The 20,243-nt window shown below is 35.7% G+C and overlaps 1 protein-coding gene across 1 annotated transcript in view; it reads right to left on the bottom strand.

Moving 5' to 3' along the window:
• The window catches only part of SYNJ2BP (synaptojanin 2 binding protein), an 89,866-nt gene extending 70,815 nt beyond the window's left edge, over positions 1–19,051 (bottom strand). The window contains exon 1 of the mRNA XM_053697697.1: positions 18,916–19,051. Within this exon, the coding sequence (XP_053553672.1) occupies positions 18,916–18,973 (58 nt within the window). The 5' untranslated portion in view covers positions 18,974–19,051. The remainder of the gene's footprint in view (positions 1–18,915) is intronic.
• Positions 19,052–20,243: the final 1,192 nt, after the last annotated feature.

Below are 20,243 nucleotides of genomic sequence, written 5' to 3'. Positions count from 1 at the left end.
GGAGTAAACGGATTATGAAATCATTATGTGCTGTATTGTCCAGATTATAAGAGGCTAGGTAATATTTGATGGCTTCAATACCGTCATTGTGCCTAATACTGGTATATAGAGATTCTACGTCAGCAGTAACCAACCACATATCATCTGTTAGTTTAATGTTTTGTATCATCTGTAAAACCTCCATAGTGTCACGCACATATGACGGAAGTGTGGTTAAATATTCTCTAAGCCTTAAATCAATGAACTTGCTGGCATTTTCCGTGAGATTATGATTACCTGACACAATGGGTCTACCTGGTGGAACTGTGGAATCTTTATGTACTTTCGGTAGAAAGTATAGTGTGGCAATTTTGGGATTATCTTTTGTTAAATATTTTTTCTCAGAGTTGGAGAGTATATTATTTTCCCATGCATCCTTAATCATTTTATTATATGATAACAGGAAGGAGCTTTGAGGGTTAAATATTAGCTGTTTATAACATGCATTATTTGACAGTTGTTTGGTAGCTTCGTCTATGCACATTTGGCGGGGCCACAAAACAACATTCCCACCCTTGTCAGATGGTTTAATTAGAATGTCTTGCCATGATTCAATATCTCTTAGTGCTTGAATTTCTGCCCTATTCAGATTATTTTTCACATTGTATATAGACAATTGCTCTATTTTCTGGCATACCATTCTACAAAATACCTGTATCTCAGGTGACAAAGATAGTGGGGGAGCGTATGTAGATTTGGTTTTAACATTGGATCTCTACACTTGTGAAGTGGATGTCAAATTGGTGTTTTGAGTGTCTGTACCATCATCAGTTAATTCACATAAGATGTCAGCTGTCACTAAGTCATCAGCATTGAGACTATTAGGATTATAAGCATATATTTTCTTTAGTAAAAATTTTTCTTGAAAATAGATGAATATCCTTAATTACCTCAAATTTGTTTAAGGAATTAACCGGACAAAAATATAGTCCTCTAGATAATACTGATTCGTGTGTGGTACTGAGTATATGGTCAGATAGATTGATTATTCTCATTTGTTCATCCTTATCTTGCTGAAGGGACTTAATTCCCTTCTCCGTGTGGATTGTCTCGTTGGATCTGAGAATTTCCTTTTGTTCCCCCTGTTCTGTGTGGATTGTTGGTTGGTCTGAGTGACCGGTGGGGTTGTGTTTTGCGGTGTGGTGGACAAAAAAGAAGGAGTGGAGGAGGAGGAAGAGGAAGTCATGGACTGTACAGAACTGTAACTCTTCGGTCTAGTACCTGAGACACTAATCGTGGTATTATTTTGTTCATCCCCATGAGAGTCTGAATCTATATCAGAGATATCAGTATCACTGTCTGCACTACTTTCAGGATGTTGTACTAAGTATCTGTTATTTCTCTGTCTGAATGAGGTTTTGTTACGCCAACGATAAACTTTTTTATTAGAGAAATCTTCTATGTCTCTTTGCAGCTTTTGTTTTTTAGCGGCTATAATTTCTAGCTCTAATTTATCTAGTTCTTTTTGGTATTTGTCATACTGATTTTTGTAATCAATTTTATCATTGAATTGGGATAATTGTGTATTATATTCCTCAATTTCAGTATCTAAATTTTGCAAGCTCTAGTTTATCGTGTTTAATTAATATTTGTATTAATTTTAAAGAACATTCAGATAGTGCAGTTTCCCATTGATTTACTAGATCTTCATTGTTAAGATTGAAGGCTGGGAATACCTTCATTCTTAATCCTCTGGGGATTATATTTTTTTCGGCATACTTCTCAAAGAAGTGCCAATTCCACCACCTTTTAGATTGTTTGTGGAGCGTCTGGTGAAGTTTACATAGAACATTATTTAATTCCTCCTCATTGATTATAGTGTTATCCTTTGTTGATATGTTGAATATAGAATTTAATTCTTATAGTCTCTTTTGATGGCGGTTAGCGATATCATTTTGAATATTCATTTTTAATATTTCCCCCAAAGAACAGGGCTAAACTCAGGAAAGAAATCTGAGTGTATTCTCCCAAAGTACAAACTTTAGAACTATATGGGTTGGGGGGTAGCAGAGTCTAACATAAAATCAAAGGTATCTCTTGTATATTTATACAAATGACTTAATATTTAAATTATCACAAGCAATATCTGATGTAGTTAACTGGTTAAGAAAGACATGCAACAACTAGTTAAACTAATTGTAATAGAGGATACAATCCAGTTTAGAAAAGAAAACCAGTACTACAAAAGTATAATACTAATTATATGGAGCAAAGGTGTATAAATGTTAAAAGTGTTCCATATCATTCATACTATTAAACTTTATTATATCAACTAGGAACTCACACACACATACAGTGACAGGGCTGAGAGATTAAAAACACTTAAACTCTGTTGAATGTGCTATCGCAATTCAGGTATTCAGGTAATTCTAAGACATGGTTGGAGGATCAATTTACCGAAAAGTTCTTTGATTCCTCAGATAACGGTCACCTTTTTAGGTTTCCAGATAGAGACAGAGTCATGGACACTGAATCTAACAGACAAGAGACGAATGAAATTGGTCTCAGCTTGTCAAAACCTTCAGTCTCGATCGTTCCCTTTGCTCGTTTTCATATGAGACCTCTTCAGCTTTGTATGCTGAATCAATGGTGCAGGGTTTATACAAGGATATCACAGTCAATATCCTTAGATCCCAACGTTCGACTCTCTCTGACTTGGTGGTTAGACCACCACCGTATAATTCAAAGGGGCCTCTTTTGATCGTCCAACCTGGACTATAATCACAACAGATGCAAGTCTTTCAGGTTGGGGAGCTGTCTGGGGAACTTTGACAGCACAAGGAGTTTGGAAATCTCAAGAGGCGAGAGTATCAATTAATATTTTCGAACTTCGTGCAGTTTTCAGGGCACTTCAGGTTTGGCCTCTGTTGAAGTTAGAATCATTTATTTGTTTTCAGACAGACAATATCACAACTGTGGCATATGTCAATCATCAGGGTGGGACTCACAGTCCCCTTGCTATGAAAGAAGTATCTTGGATACTTTCTTGGGCGGAATCCAGCTCTTGTCTAATTTCTGCGGTACATATCCCAGGTAGTCAATTGGGAAGCGGATTATCTCAGTAATCAGACTTTACATCTGGGGTAGTGGTCTCTCCATCCAGATGTGTTTTTTCAGATGTGGGGTCTTCCAGAAATAGATCTGATGGCCTCTCATCTAAACAAGAAACTTCCCAGGTACTTGTCCAGTTCCAGGGACCCTCAGGCGGAGTCGGTTGATTCATTAGTAGTTTCTTGGTTTTACCAACCTGCTTATATCTTCCCGACTCTAGTTCTTCTTCCAAGAGTGATCTCCAAGATCATCATGGAACAATCGTTTGTGTTTCTGTTAGCACCAGCATTGCATCACAGGTTTTGGTATGCAGATCTTGTTTGGATGTCCAGTTGCCAACCTTGGCCACTTCCTTTAAGAACAGACCTTCTGTCTCTAGGTCCATTTTTCCATCAGAATCTCAAATCTTTAAATGTAAAAAGGTATGGAAATTGAACACTTAGTGCTTAGTCATAGAGGTTTCTCTGACTCAGTGATTAATATTATGTTACAGGCTCATAAATCTGTTTCTAGGAAGATTATAGAGTTTGGAAGACTTATTTCATTCTTTTAGAATTGTACAGTTTCTTCAGGATAGTTTGAATAAAGGTTTGTCTGCAAGTTCATTGAAGGGACAAATCTCTGCTCTGTTTTATTTCACAGAAAGATTGCTAAGCTTCCTGATATTCACATCCTTGGAGTCTTAATTTGTTTTTGAGGGCTTTACAGGCTCCTCTTTTTGAGCCTATGCATTCTTTGGATATTTAACTACTTTCTTGGAAAGTGTTGTTCCTAGAGGAGTTTCCAAATTATCTGCTCTTTCTTGTGAGTCTCCTTTTCTGATTTTCCATCAGGATAAGGCAGTTTTGTGGACTTCATTTGAATTTCTTAATAAGGTTGTGAATTCTAATAACATTAATAGGGAAATTGTTGTTCGCTCTTTGTGTCCTAATCCTAAGAATTCTTTGAAGAGATCCTTACATTCTTTGGATGTTGTTAGAGATTTGAAATATTATATTGAAGCTACTAAAGATTTCAGGAAGACTTCCAGTCAATTTGTTGTCCTTTCTGGTTCTAAGAAAGGTCAGAAAGCGTCTGCCATTTCCTTGGAATCTTGGTTAAAGCTTTTGATTCATCAGGCTTATTTGGAGTCGGGTCAGGCCTTAGAGAATCACAGTTCATTCTACTAGATCAGTCCTCACTTTGTGAGCCTTTAAGAATGAAGCTTCAGTGGTTCAGATTTGCAAAGCATCAATTTGGTCTTCTTTGCATACATTTACTAAATTCTACCGTTTTGATGTGTTTGCCTCTTCGGATGCAGTTTTTGATAGAAAAGTTTTTGATATTCATTTCATTTGCGATAGTATATATGTGTGTTTTTTATATATATAATATAATGTGTGTTGTTGTAATATTGCCATCATTATATTTAATTTAACCCTTTTAAGAAACTAAGTTCTGAACAAAAAATTTGTTCTAAAATACCGGGTTCCAATTTCCAAACTGTCTAAAGTAGTACACACCGTCAGCGATGAGTATCACTACATATTAAAGGTGATCATAGTTAGAAGTAAAATTACTCACACTTAGAGGTTATTCTTGGGTAATAGGATCATCTCTACACATACTATCCCTTTCAAAAAGAGTTACTTATACATTTAAGTTATGATATATGAGTGTGCACCATAATGTACACATATAAAAAATATATATACATATAATTATAGGCGCTGTGATATTATTAATATACTGGAGTATGTCTTATCATTAAAACAGTTCCCATATAGGAATCCAGCTAATTGAAACCTAAGATATCCTAAGATATCCTTAGAAACCTGCTCATCGGTGACAATGTGTCCAAAATAGACAGTATTAATAATGACAATAAAAAAATGACAATAAAAATAACCAATGCAAACAGAATGAAAACCACTAGCTCATTATCCCTGGTACCCCTATTTGTAAAATAGGGGGGCATTTGTTTAAAAGAGAGACATTTTCCATGACAAATTCTTGCCTGCAGTGTTCAACTCAGAGTAGGAAACAAAAATGTACAGAGTAATACCTGGCTAAAAGTGACAGCCTTTATAATTTATTTCCAGTAATTGATTAAATCGTACTCTGAGTTGAGTCCCTTAGGTACCCTGGTCTTCAACTTGAAGACCCAAAACATTTCACGTTTTCCAAGGATTTCATCCCTATCGCCCCCCCCCCCTGAGAGGTGGCTTAATCCATTCAATTACTTGCCACCTAAAGGTATCGTTTTCTGGTGGAATTTCAGAGGGGAACGTCCAAGTGCTTGGCTTACACATAGGGGGATGTACAGGTGTAGCAGGTCTAGATGTCGACCTTGTGAATTTGGTATCTTTTCTGATACTTTCCGGTCAGAGGTCACTGGTGAAGAATTCAAAATATTGTCCTGCCTCAACTATACATCCTCCTATGTCATTTACCTGATTAGATGTGTTGAATGTCACCTACAATATGTAGGCCTCACGACAACTGAGGCCAACACAAGAATACGTAATCACCTATCCACCATTAAATTGGGTGAAGCAACAACACCTCTTGTAAAGCACTTTAGGTATGTACACCACAAAAGAAACGATACCTTTAGGTGGCAAGTAATTGAATGGATTAAGCCACCTCTCAGGGGGGGGGGGGGGCGAAAGGGATGAAATCCTTGGAAAACGTGAAATGTTTTGGGTCTTCAAGTTGAAGACCAGGGTACCTAAGGGACTCAACTCAGAGTACGATTTAATCAATTACTGGAAATAAATTATAAAGGCTGTCACTTTTAGCCAGGTATTACTCTGTACATTTTTGTTTCCTACTCTGAGTTGAACACTGCAGGCAAGAATTTGTCATGGAAAATGTCTCTCATTTAAACAAATACCCCCCCTATTTTACAAATAGGGGTACCAGGGATAATGAGCTAGTGGTTTTCATTCTGTTTGCATTGGTTGTTTTTATTGTCATTTTTTTATTGTCATTATTAATACTGTCTATTTTGGACACATTGTCACAGATGAGCAGGTTTCTAAGGATATCTTAGGTTTCAATTAGCTGGATTCCTATATGGGAACTGTTTTAATGATAAGACATACTCCAGTATATTAATAATATCACAGCGCCTATAATTATATGTATATATATTTTTTATATGTGTACATTATGGTGCACACGCATATATCATAACTTAAAAGTATAAGTAACTCTTTTTGAAAGGGATAGTATGTGTAGAGATGATCCTATTACCCAAGAATAACCTCTAAGTGCGAGTAATTTTACTTATTTGACTCGTGAACTCTATTTCATTTGAACTATTGTGTGTCCTTTTATAAGGCACATCATTCTAACTATGATCACCTTTAATATGTAGTGATACCCATCGCTGACGGTGTGTACTACTTTAGACAGTTTGGAAATTGGAACCCGGTATTTTAGAACAAATTTTTTGTTCAGAACTTAGTTTCTTAAAAGGGTTAAATTAAATATAATGATGGCAATATTACAACAACACACATTACATTATATATAAAAAACACACATATATACTATCGCAAATGAAATGAATATCAAACCCAATATTTAATTTAATTAAATATATATTCCTGTTTCACAGACTTTATATCTTGGATTTCAGGTTTTAATACTAGCAATGTTTTTAACCCTGGCTTGTTTGGCTTTGTTCTTTTTTCTATCTTTTCTTTTCTTGGTTTTTCTTCTCCTTTTTCTTCCTCTTCTTCTTTCTTTTTCTTTGTCTTCTTTCTTTTTAACTTTTCTTTTTTTTTCCTTTTTTTTTTCTTCTCTTTTCACATCTCTTTTATGTTACCGGTGTTAATTTGAATAACATGTTATGTATCTACTTATTGGGTTATTTAGTTACCCATATGTTGGGAATTCACTATGAAGGGTTAACCCTTGATGTTATGTGACTGCATAGGCATTGGCTGTTTTGTAAGCCAATTATCCTCTAGGTTTGCTTTTAAATAGGCACCACAGGTATACTGAATTAGCTATGATTACGGCTGTATAGCCGAAACATGTCAGCCTTCAGTTTGCCTGTGCTGCTTCACTAATTTGATTACGGACCCTCGTGGAACCTTTTAACAATTTTTTGAATAAAGGAACTGTTTTTAAAACGTGTCTTGGATTGCTCATCTTTTCTTCATATCTGCATTGCCTGAAAATCCAGGACCTAAGAGAGCTACTTACTTGTTTTGGAGCGGTGACAGCTAAGGTTTACTACGGCTCTAGTGGGGTTACCTTGGACACACCCCCCTTCACTATCTTCCCTCTGCATTTCCGGTGAATGAATGCACACAGCGGAACCCTGAAGCAAGTTGCTAGGAGTCATGTGGAATTGAAACCTGACTGAGACACACTTTGGAGCGGTAAGGAACGTACAGCCACAGGCTGTCGGAGCACCTGGTTGCTCGCATTCAGTTTTGCTATTTCCTACCGTATATAAATATGTGTGTCTATTGACTTCCATTGGATATTCTGCTGTGCTGGGAGTGCTTGCCTTGTTATACCTAGCACCTGCGGGGCTTTTGACCCTGATCTAATACTGATATTTTACCGCTTCTTGTGTGAAACACACTGAACTGTTCAATCCATCTCAATTTGGAATCTCAGTTTGACAAGTAACTAAGTCATTACGTTGTATACTTTTACCTACCCACTGGCTCAGTGATCCTACCCCCTCTTTAAATAGGATTTTTAGGAAAAATCTATTTAAAGATGGTTTCTATTTAAGATGCATTATAATCTAAAGGTTATTCATCCTGAAAATAAGATTTTATTTTTGTAGCATGAGGCTGTATATTCATCGCTGTAATGTTTACATTTTTTTGGTAAATGATTTGCATTAATCCATTCACAATGTCCTGCTCTCCCAGAAGTTTCTGTCAGATTATTTTGGGCAGTTTTTATATCTAGAAGATATTAAATCACATATTATTGGTTTTGTAGTTCTCAAAACTGTGAATTTGTATCTGCAGAAATAACATGCCCCTTCTTCATAGCAATAAGATTAAAAAAATAGAGTTGAGAAACAGACCTTACTTTTGGGTTTCAGATAGAGCATACAATTTTCAGATTTACTTATATTATCAAATTTGCTTTATTCTCTTGGTATCCTTTGATGAAGTAGAGCAATGCGCTACTGAGGCCTAGCTCAGTGTTTCTCAACCGCGGTACGAATTAACCTATTAAACTGGATATAGTTCACCTCCCAATAATTTCATTCATTTCAATTATCTATATCTATGCATCTAATGATATATAACCAAATCAGTAATGATCTGATATAACTGGAAAAAAAAATCTGAAAATTTATTATTAGGGATGCACCGAAATTTTCGGCCGAAAATGAGCCTATTTCATTTTGGCCGAAAGAGGGGAGAATTCTTAACCCCATGCTGTCTGCTGATTTAGGATTGTGTCAAATGTTCAAAAGTATGTATGTATATATACTGCCTACTGCCAGTTTCTGGAAGACACCTTCTTCAAGCAGTGGTACAGGAAGAAGTCTGCATCCTTCATGAAAAACATGATTTTCATGCAGGACAATGCTCCATCACACGCGTCCAAGTACTCCACAGCGTGGCTGGCAAGAAAGGGTATAAAAGAAGAAAATCTAATGACATGGCCTCCTTGTTCACCTGATCTGAACCCCATTGAGAACCTGTGGTCCATCATCAAATGTGAGATTTACAAGGAGGGAAAACAGTACACCTCTCTGAACAGTGTCTGGGAGGCTGTGGTTGCTGCTGCACGCAATGTTGATGGTGAACAGATCAAAACACTGACAGAATCCATGGATGGCAGGCTTTTGAGTGTCCTTGCAAAGAAAGGAGGCTATATTGGTCACTGATTTGTTTTTGAATGTCAGAAATGTATATTTGTGAATGTTGAGATGTTATATTGGTTTCACTGGTAAAAATAAATAATTGAAATGGGTATATATTTGTTTTTTGTTAAGTTGCCTAATAATTATGCACAGTAATAGTCACCTGCACACACAGATAAAAATAGCTAAAAAAAACCTAAAATAGCTATAACTAAAAACTACTTCCAAAACTATTCAGCTTTGATATTAATGAGTTTTTTGGGTTCATTGAGAACATGGTTGTTGTTCAATAATAAAATGAATCCTCAAAAATACACCTTGCCTAATAATTCTGCACTCCCTGTATATATATATATATATATATAATAAAAAGTCTTATATTAATAATAAAATTATAGAAAAAAAAAAACTTAATAATTTGGTGGAAAAAGTCATTTTCGGTTTCAGTTTTCGGCCAAGGGCATCCTGCATTTTCGGTTTCGGTCTAGAATTTTCATTTCAGTGCATCCCTAGTTATTATTCTAGAAATGAAAACCCTGATTTAAATTTTTCTTACAGACTGACTAGTGATTTAAATTGTGATTTCAATCAATTTGATTCAAATCAAATCCACCCTGCTAAATACACAGTAGAAGTATCGCTCTGGAGCACCAAGTGAAAACTGCCCCTTATCCAATCAGCAGCGCTAGTTAGATAGCCGAGTTAGGAGTTAAACACATAGTACTGTAGGGTCGCTATTATGAATTAGAGCATGTCATTTTTCGACTATTATGGTCCTTTAAAAATGAATGCTGTACCTGAATAGCAAGTTTAAAGGACTAGTAAATACAAAAGATTTGCATAATGAACAAATGCATGATAAAAAGACAATGCAATAGCATTTAGTTTGAATTTAAACACGAGTAGTAGATTTTTATCTGACAAAATTCAAATTTAAGTATTTCCCCCTGTATCATGTGACAATCACCAGCCAATCACAAACGCATATTCTGTGAATTCTTGCACATGCTCAGTAGGAGCTAGTGATTAAAAAAGTGTAAATATAAAAAGACTGCACATTTTGTTAATGGAAAGAAATAATTTTGATGTTCATGTCCCTTTAATTTTGACTTTCATGTCCCAGTACAGGCAAAACATAGTGCAATAAGAAGAGAAAATACTCTTTACTGGACATGAAACCAGATCTGAATCTGATTCAGACAGAGCATACATTTTTTTTAAAAATGTTCTAATTTACTTCTATTATCAAATGTCCTTTGTTCTTTGTAATCCTTTGTTGAAAAGCAGGGAGGCAAGCTCAGTAGTGAATAGAATAATAGATAATTGAAGTAAATTAGAACCTTTTTTAAAACGGTATGCTCTGTCGGAATCTTGAAAGAAAAAATTTGGGTTTTTGATATCCCTTAAAAAAAAAAATATTCCTTGTATTTATCCTGCTTTGCTCTACAGTCCCTCTGATCTGTCACATTAGGATGGATAATAATGTGGGAGAACAAAGAGGATTAAATCCCTTTTATCACAGTCTTTATCTAAACTCAGCATTTCTCTGCATTTAAAAAAAGAGATAAGAAATAGAGCATGACTTAAAGGGACATGAACCCCACATTTTTTCTTTCATGATTTAGAAAGAGAATGCAATTTTAAACATCTTTCTAATTTACTTCTATTATCTAATTTGTTTTATTCTCTTGATATTCTTTGCTAAAAAGCATATCTAGATATGCTCAGTAGCTGCCGATTGGTTGCTGCACATAGAAGCCTCATGTGATTGGCTCACCCATGTGCATTGCTCTTTCTTCTAATAAGGATATCTAAAAAAAATGAAGCAAAATAAATAATAGAAGTAAATTGTAATGTTGATTAAATTTCTATGTTCTATCTGAATCATGAAAGAAAGATTTTGGGTTTAGTGACCCTTTAAAGGGACATAATACTTATATGCTAAATCACTTGAAACTGATGCAGAATAACTGTAAAAAGCTGACATGAAAATATCACCTGAGCATCTCTATGTAAAAAGGGAAGACATTTTACCTCACAATTACTTCAGCTCACTAGAGTAAGTGCTCTGTGAACAGTTGGGGGGGGGGGCAGACACAATAGCCAAACAGCATCAGTAGTGCTGAGGTCATGCATTGCTTTGATCTCATGAGATTTCACTTAAATCTCATGAGATTTTACAGTAGTTTCTTTAATTGAATAGGAAAATAACATGACTGTGCCTGCACATGCAAGATGCACACTCCCTTGCAAGTCCTGGGACTAGCATTATTTAACGTGGGGTATGACTGAATATTTAGGAAAGTTTGAGGCAAATATCTTACTTTTTTACAGAGATGCTCAGATGATATTTTCTAGTAAGCTTTTTACAACTATGCCGCATCACTTTTAAATGCTTCAACATTTGGGCATCATCTCCCTTTAAGTTAAATGTTTTTAAAGCAAGAAAATAAATAACAGAGAAACAGTGAACAACAATTTACAATGAAGTACAAAAATGTATTCCTTATTCATTATAGAGTGTTATTTTAGCCTCACTGACCCTGCAAATTTGTGTTTAAACTCAATATAGAGTGATGGGGCTGCAGCCGATTGGTTTACCGGCCAGGTCTGCTTTGAGACCTCCAGTTCTCTGCAGCTCAAGCAGAATGCCAACAGCGTGTTTAATCCTATGCGGGGTTAAACACAGACTTGTAAAAACAAAACATGCATTTAAATGTTTCCCACAGTTTGTTCTGTGGGAAAACAACAACAGCAAAAAAAAAAAAAAAAAACATAAAATGCTTCAAAAAGGGTCATGAAACCCACATGTACATATGACAATAACTTTATTCTTGGCACCAATCATTTTACACTGTTATTCATGCATTGTGCAGAGCCTGTGTACATAAGGTTTATGCGTCATTAAAATCCTGCATTTGTCCATTTAATCCGCTAGTCATTTTGTGCCAAGCACCTTTTCTTCCTGTCTAACGCTTGATTGAAATCCTGGAAACAAGGCCCTGCCCCCTAAAGCTCATTCACTTGGGATATACAAATAAGTGTGTAAGCACCTCTCTATACTCACATACTGCATTTGAATACTAGCAAAGGTACACAGACTACAACTTAACCCCTTCAGTATCGACTCATATTTGGGGGGGGGGGAATCATTCTCATTTGCTAGGAAAGGTATCCCAACAAGGAAGAAATAAAAAAGGGGATTGTTACTGTATATATACACAGGTAGCCCTCAGTTTACGCCGGGGTTAGGCTCCAGAAGGAACGGTTGTAAATCGAAACCGTTGTAAATTGAAACCCAGTTTATAATGTAAGTCAATGGGAAGTGAGGGAGTTAGGTTCCAGGCCCCTCTCAAAATTGTCATAAGTAACACCTAATACATTATTTTTAAAGCTTTGAAATGAAGACTTTAAATGCTAAACAGCATTATAAACCTAATAAAATAATCACAACACAAAATATATAATTAAACTAAGTTAAAAGAACAAAAACATTTGCTAAACAGCATTATAAACCTAATAAAATAATCACACAACACAGACTTCACTTGCAAATACACTGCTTCTCAATAGCAGTCACATGACTGGAAAAAATGGTTGTTATTTGGAAATGGTGTAAATTGAACCGTTGTAAACCGAGGGCCACTTGTATACCCATTTATTATACAGCTAAATCCCAATGCATCATTATTCTCTGTTATCATAATAATTGGAACCAAACAGGATACACGTCAAAAACCTATTTTATGTTTTAAAAGGGACATGAACCCCCAAAAAATTATTTCATGATTCAAATTTATTTTACTTCTTTTTAAATCTATTATCAAATTTGCTTAATTCCCTTAGTAACCTTTGTTGAAGAAGCAACAATGCACTATTGGGAACTAGTTGAATATAATCGGGTGTGCCACTGACAAGAGGTATATATGCACAGCCATCAATTGGCAGCAAGCTCCAAGTATTGTTATGTTATTTGTACAGCAACAACAGATTCTGCAGCGCTATAAACATAAGTCTAATATACAAGGTAGCTTTTGTGGCAGACAAATAAATAAGGGGCCCTGTCAAGCACGGCGCTATTGCAAATCACCTTCAAGAGAGCTGATTTACAAGACAACTGGGGTTTAAGGGGGATGACAAAAGGAGGAGAGGAACGGAGGAAAGAAAAAGTTATTGTATATATCCCTGAATAGTGTAGTCTTTAAAGGGACATTATACACTCATTTTTTCTTTGCATAAATGTTTTATTGATGATCTATTTATATAGCCCATAAAGGTTTTTTTAAAAAATAAATGTATAGTTTTGCTTATTTTTAAATAACATTGCTCTGATTTTCAAACTCCTAACCAAGCCCCAAAGTTTTATGTGAATACCGTCAGCTACCTTCTCCAGCTTGCTCCTGTTTGTGTAAAGGGTCTTTTCATATGCAAAAGAAGGGGGAGGGGGGGAGTGTCTTATTTGCCACTTGCAGTGGGCTTTCCAGCCACATTTTCAACAGAGCCAAACTGACAGCTTCTAAGTAAGTTTTTAAACAGTTTTATACTGGATTTTTATATCAGTATCCGTGCATCTTATTCTTTATAGTAGTGTCTATTACATGCAGTTATATGAAAATTAGTGTATACTGTCTCTTTAAGGAGCATTGAAACTTTGAAAACTACGGAAGTCTTGTGGAGTTCACAAGTATGGCAATGTTGCTCGAGTCTACCTAGGTATGATTTTCAACAAAGAATACCAAAAGAACAAAGTAAATTGGAAAGGTGTTTAAAATTGGATGGTTTATCTGAATCATGCTAGAAAAAAAAAATTAAGTTTGCGTCCCTTTAAAACACTAAAAGTGGCAGCTGCTGCCAAGAGGACCCAGCAGATATTGCTCTGCACACCACGCAATCATTGGCCTTTGCTCTTCATCACATCTGATCTATTTAGACTTTAAATATTCAATATTGGATTATATTTCATGATTGATTAAAAGGGACAGTCTACACCAGAATTTTTATTGTTTTAAAAGATAGATAAAAGATAGATAATCCCTTTATTACCCATTTCCCAGTTTTTCATAACTAACACAGATATAATAATATACTTTTAACCTCTGTGATTATCTTGTATCTAAGCCTCTGCAAACTGCCCCTTTTTTCAGTTCTTTTGACAGACTTGCAGTCTAGCCAATCAGTGCCTGCTCCCAGATAACTTCACGTGCACGAGCACAGTGTTATCTATATGAACTATGTGAACTAACACCCTCTAGTGGTGAAAAACTGTTAAAATGTAATCTGAAAGAGGTGGGCTTCAAGGTCTAAGAAATTAGCATATGAACCTCCTAGGTTAAGCTTTCAACTAAGAATACCAAGAGAACAAAGCAAAATTGGTGATAAAAGTAAATTGGAAAATTGTTTAAAATTACATGCTCTATCTGAATCATGAAAGTTTATTTTGGCCTAGACTGTCCCTTTAAATTGCTTACCAAGGGCTTCTAAAATATTACTTCTATTTCATAATGTTTTAGGGGTATTCTATATCACGACTGGTAAATCTAAAGTCTGGGGGTCAAACATAGTATTTGACGTTCCATTTCTTCAAACTAAATAACGTACGTCTGTGATAGGGAAGAATTTATTAGATCTTATAAATGAAATATAACTCCACATATGATAGAGATACTGGAGACAGACAACTGGTAGACATCCAGCATGTGCGTCTGTTTGCATCTGAATACTAAAACAGGCACTACATCACATTGCCAGACGTATACTGACACGTGTCCATTGTGGCCCCTCAAGTAAAAAAGGTTACACGCTTAAAAATATATTAAACAGTGCTCCTTTAGTAAAAAAAAAAAAGGATTGTGTAAAAAAAACAGCAAACAACTTACTTGTTTTCATGCAAAATGTGCACTTTCAACTTTACATTCACTTTAAGCTCACCAGAGTAAGTGCTGAGGTCATGTATTGCTTTGATCTCATGAGATTTAACTTAAAGGGAAACTGAACCCAATTTTTTTTCTTTCATGATTCAGACAGAGCATGCCATTTTAAGAAACTTTCTAATTTACTCCCATTATCAATTTTTCTTCGTTTTCTTGTAATCTTTATTTGAAAAAGCAGGAATGTAAGCTTACGAGCCGGCCCATTTGTCGTTTAGCACCATGGAAAGCGCTTGCTGATTGGTGGATGCATCTGGAATTTTTGAGGTAAAAATATCTTCCTAGAGATGTTGAGGTGATATTTTCTAGTCAGCTTTTTACAGCTATGCTGCATTATTTTTACACGCTTAAACATTTGGGTATTACATCCCCTTTAAGTATATATTTTGCAATGATTCCTATTACGTATAATAGGAATCTGATTTGAGGGTTTTTTTCTTACAACAATGAAACAGGCTGTTTAACATACCTTTAATACTAAAACAGCTCATTTTACTCTAGAAGTTTTATAACATCAAGCTAATTAAGCCTTCCTGTAGAGACCCCAGCCTTATTGTAGGGCTGTGACTGGAGGTAATGGAAACTACTTAAGTGAAGATTTAAAAAAAAAGGGTAAAAATCGACATTAAACTGCACAGCTTTTCTTAAAAATACCGAACAAAACACAAATTCTTCCAAAGTGCTTACCTGGACATCCTCTCTACACAAGACCTATAGCATAATTACAAAGCAAATCACACAGTATTTGTGCAGTTTAACTGGTGAGTAACCTTTGAGAGAATGGATACCCCAACCCAGAGTGGACATACCAAAGGAAAGAGAACTCTTCTAGGGCAATTTCTGCTATAAAAGCTGAGTCCTTGGGCATCTGCTCTGATTACCAGGCAGTCATGCCACTCTACACTGGAGTAACTGCAAAATATCCACAATCTATGCAAGCCAGGTCACAGGTAAACTGGGGAGGCCTAGGCAAAGCATCTTTGATGAAATCCAGGCGGGGTATCTCCAAAATGAGGAGGAAAATGCCAGGGAATCTTACCTACAGTCCCTAGAGTCTCTGAGGAGAAGCTTAAACAACATGCATTTCCAGAGAGAGACGCTTGTTACTTGCAAACTAAGGCACAGTTTGGACTCTAGTGACTCAGACTCTGCACAGTGACCTTCCAGGGACTGGTGCATTACATTGTAGGATTGTGTCCTGAGGCACTCTAGGTATGATGTGACCATGAGTTAGTTACACTGCAGTCATCAGGCTGTTGGTTTAAAGGCACAGAATGTAATGCGCTGTAACCAGACAGTAACTGACCTTCATTATACCTGCCAATCTAAAACCCCTATATGCAAGGAGAGTATGGACTTTAGAAGCTGACTCTGAGGCAACCAGAGGAGGATCTTTCTCTATACAACTTGCCAAACAAATAGAGAGGGTAGAAGCTTCCCCACAATACTGAAATGGGTGTAAAGGGTCCCATAGTGTGGACTGTTGCTGTAGAATTAAGCCTGTTTTGCCACATGTACCATTTATTTGTATGAAGGAATAGTTGCCATTAGCAGAAGGTGAATCGATATGTAATATGTACATCTGCTACTTAGTGACTTGCTATGGTCCTGTTTCACTAGATGATGGTCCAAATGATTGTTTTTGTTGCTTTGCTAATGGGGCTGGGTACATAGCACTGCTTGAGATCCACGTAGAAGCTTTAAAGGGATACTAAACCCAAACATTTTTATTTCACGATTCAGATAGAGCATGCATTTTTAAGCAACTTTCTTATTTACTCCTATTATTAAATGTTCTTTGTTCTCTTGGTATCTTTATTTGAAAAAGCAGAAATGTAAGGTTAGTAGCTGGCCCATTTTTGGTTCAGAACCTGGGTTGCACTTGCTGAATGGTGGATACATTTTTTATCTTTTCAAATAAAGATAGTAAGAGAACTAAAAAATTGATAATGAGTAAATTAGAACGTTGCTTAAAATTTGGGCTTAGTATCCCTTTAATGATCAATTTTAAACCCCCTTCCAACCAAAACACACAAATAGCTTAAGATAAAATTATTTGACCCCCTTTTTCTTTGCTAGACAAATTTTCAATAAACAAACACAAAAATGCAGTTCCATGCAGAAGAGAAGGGGTTTTGCACTCACTGCTGTCTGTTGCTATATAAGTTTAGACGTTTTCCCCATTAATCTATTTTAAATAAACACACATGCAAATTAAAAAAAAAAAAGGATGAATAATACATATTGAAATTATTTATATTAAGTGTATGCCACCATTTAATGCTTCTTTGTTTTTCATTACAACAATGAAACTGACTTTCATCCAGCTAGAAAAAGTGTTTGACAGGTTCCATAACATATTGTTGGCTTCTAAATGGCAAGCAAATTTTTCATACCCGGTTTAAAAGCATATGGCCTGTAAAAAACAAATGTAATTAAAAAAGAGCCAATCTGTTTGTTGTAATACTGTATTTATACTAAAGAAGGGGTACGTTACTGTTCTCACAATACAATGATGCTATAAAAATAGATAAGAGTGCAGATCCCCCCTTCACCCCACATTATATATATATATATATATATATATATATATATATATATATATATATATATATATATAGATAGAACAGAATCAAATGGTAAAGCACTCTCAATTGTAATCCGGGGTGCACAGCAAAAGTACAAACAGTCCCAAAAAAGAAGCAGGCACTCTCCGTTTAAGTTTTCAAAAAAGATGATTTACTACGTGACGTTTCGGGGTTTCACCCCCGTCCTCAGACTTACTTACTTACTTGGTTGTAAGTCTGAGGACGGGGGTGAAACCCCGAAACGTCACGTAGTAAATCATCTTTTTAAAAACTTAAACGGGGAGTGCCTGCTTCTTTTTTGGGACTATATATATATATATATATATATATATATATATATATATATATATATATATATATATATACACACACACACACACACACATACATATATACATACACACACATATACACATAAATAATGCAAATCAAAGAGGAACTAATCTGTATATTAAATCAGCAATTTGTCCTATAAAGTCTTTTGAAACGCAGTAAAGAATATTAAAAAATATTTTTCAAAGCCTGTTACCCTCATACTGCAGAGGCACATTTACCACAATGTCCCTTAAAGCTCACATATGCCAATGACATCACAACAAACAGATGAGGAAAAAAAATAAACTGCAATTTCAGAACTGGGCATCACTGGTTACAATTAGTTAAATGTGACACAAAACATTGTGTCTTTTTGAGACCTGAGCCCAACATACTCTCAATATAAAACAGAATTCAAACAGAGCTAACTTAAAAATATAAATAGATCATAAAACTGAACACATTCTTGTTTTTGAGTATGTATATTTTAAAAACAGGCAATCTTATCACTGCACACTGAAATGCATTGCTTCTATGAATACATTTCTAATTATATAAATATTTCTAATAATGAACGTTTCCCCAGTATCTTTGAAACACAATGAAGGCTTCATTTTTTCTTTTACCATTGTTTTCCTATGTGTGATTGAATAAAAGTCACTGATGCAAATCTCTGCAGTACGAAGTACCATCACAACTTATAAGTGCAAATGACATAAGTGTAATCTTGACAAAATTGGGCTGTGTATTGTATAGTGAAATGTAAACTAAGTACCCCACAATGACAAAAAAAAGCCTTTGATGCCAGCTTATGCTATTTTACATGAACACACTAATTTATAATATAGAACTGCATATTTATTGGTTCCAATATGTAATCCATATTTTAATTTACAAATTATAGTTTCGTAAATAACTTTTGAAACTTATTTGGAAAAAAAAAACCTCTTTAAAAGCTATAGAGTTGTTAAACTCATCCTGTGTCTGCAGCAGACGAAACTATTAGACTTTCTCTCCTTGCTATAAATATCCTGCATTCCTACAGTGCAGTCAGAACAGGCCTGCAGAGTCCCATGACAAGTCTGTCCCACTAGAGCGGTCACTGATTTAGGACAGTGACCCCAGATTAGGCAGGACCATCCACCCCCTCCCTTGGTACCTGACGGCCCCCTCTTGAGTCGGATCTCCTCCTCCACAAGCCGGGTCCTTACACTCATCTTGTATCTTAAACCCTGCAGAACTGAACCGAGGGCTGAAGGTGAAATGCAGCCCAGGCACTTTCAGTTTCAGCCCCACGTGGGTTAGGAGGCTCCAGTTGTACGCACAGCATCATGGGAATTGTAGTATCTGCTATTTTCTCTTTCATCGGCACTGGACCTATACAGGCAGAGATTGTGTCTCACTCTGCTAGTGTAGGATTATAATTCACGGAGTAGGTGTTTTGGGAATGAGGAATGATTTCGTCATAAATAAAATGTAGAAAAATTAGATTAACACAATATTATAATTTGTGATGTGCAAAACACTTACATAAATACATTTTCTAGATACACCCATCTATAGACCTTACTTTTCTTGATCCATATTTTATATATAAGGAGATGGGGAAGTAAGAAAGTTTGACAACCTAGAACTGATTTCCAGGATAGCAACATTTTTATTGCAATACATAGAATCCCTGTATTGATGGCAACATTGTTTAGCCAGCATTAAAGGGACAGGAAATCCAAAATCTTTCATGATTTAGTTTTAAAAAACTTTCTTATATACTGCTATTATAATTTTTTGTTCTTTTTGTATCTTTTGTTGAAAAGCGTGCATGTGTCTGGCGCACTATATGGCAACAGCTTTGTAAAAATGTTATCCATTTGCAAGAGCACTAGATGGCAAAACTATTTCCTGCCATGTAGTGGTCAGACACCTATCTAGGTATCTCTTCAACAAAGAATACAATGAGAACAAAGCAAATTTGATAATAGAAGTAAAATTAAAAACATTTTAAAACTTGCATGCTCTGTCTGAATCACAAAAGTACATCTTTGGGTTTCGTGTCCCTTTAAAACTGAAGAAAGACAATAATTGTTAACTAGAAAGTGCATGGCCTGTGTTTGTGAGGGTGATATAGGTTATATAAATAAGTAATAGGCAAGTGTATTCGGCTATTCCGGTCCGATCCAAATACCAAATATGGGGGCCGCAAACGGCTTTCGTCAATTTTCTGAGCTGGATTTATTCTTGTGAAAGTGCACACACTAAGATGCAAATCTAGGTCTTAGTGAGTTGCTGTTTCACAAGAATAAATTCGGCTTTGAAAATAGCCTAACGTCACGAGCTGTCGCCATTCTCCACATTCTGAGGTGTCCAAACCTCTGACTGCACATATCTAGTCAGAATATTATAACTTTCTGCTGTTTTCATACTTGTTGGCTAACAGTTTTGCGCTAGCCATGTTTCAACAGCTAAGGGACTTTGAAGTCTATGGGAGAT

Source organism: Bombina bombina, chromosome 1 (assembly GCF_027579735.1).
Source record: "Bombina bombina isolate aBomBom1 chromosome 1, aBomBom1.pri, whole genome shotgun sequence".
In the NCBI taxonomy this organism is placed as follows: Eukaryota; Metazoa; Chordata; class Amphibia; order Anura; family Bombinatoridae; genus Bombina; species Bombina bombina.
Note: the sequence above shows the minus strand (reverse complement) of the source record. Positions and strands in the feature narration are given on the sequence as shown.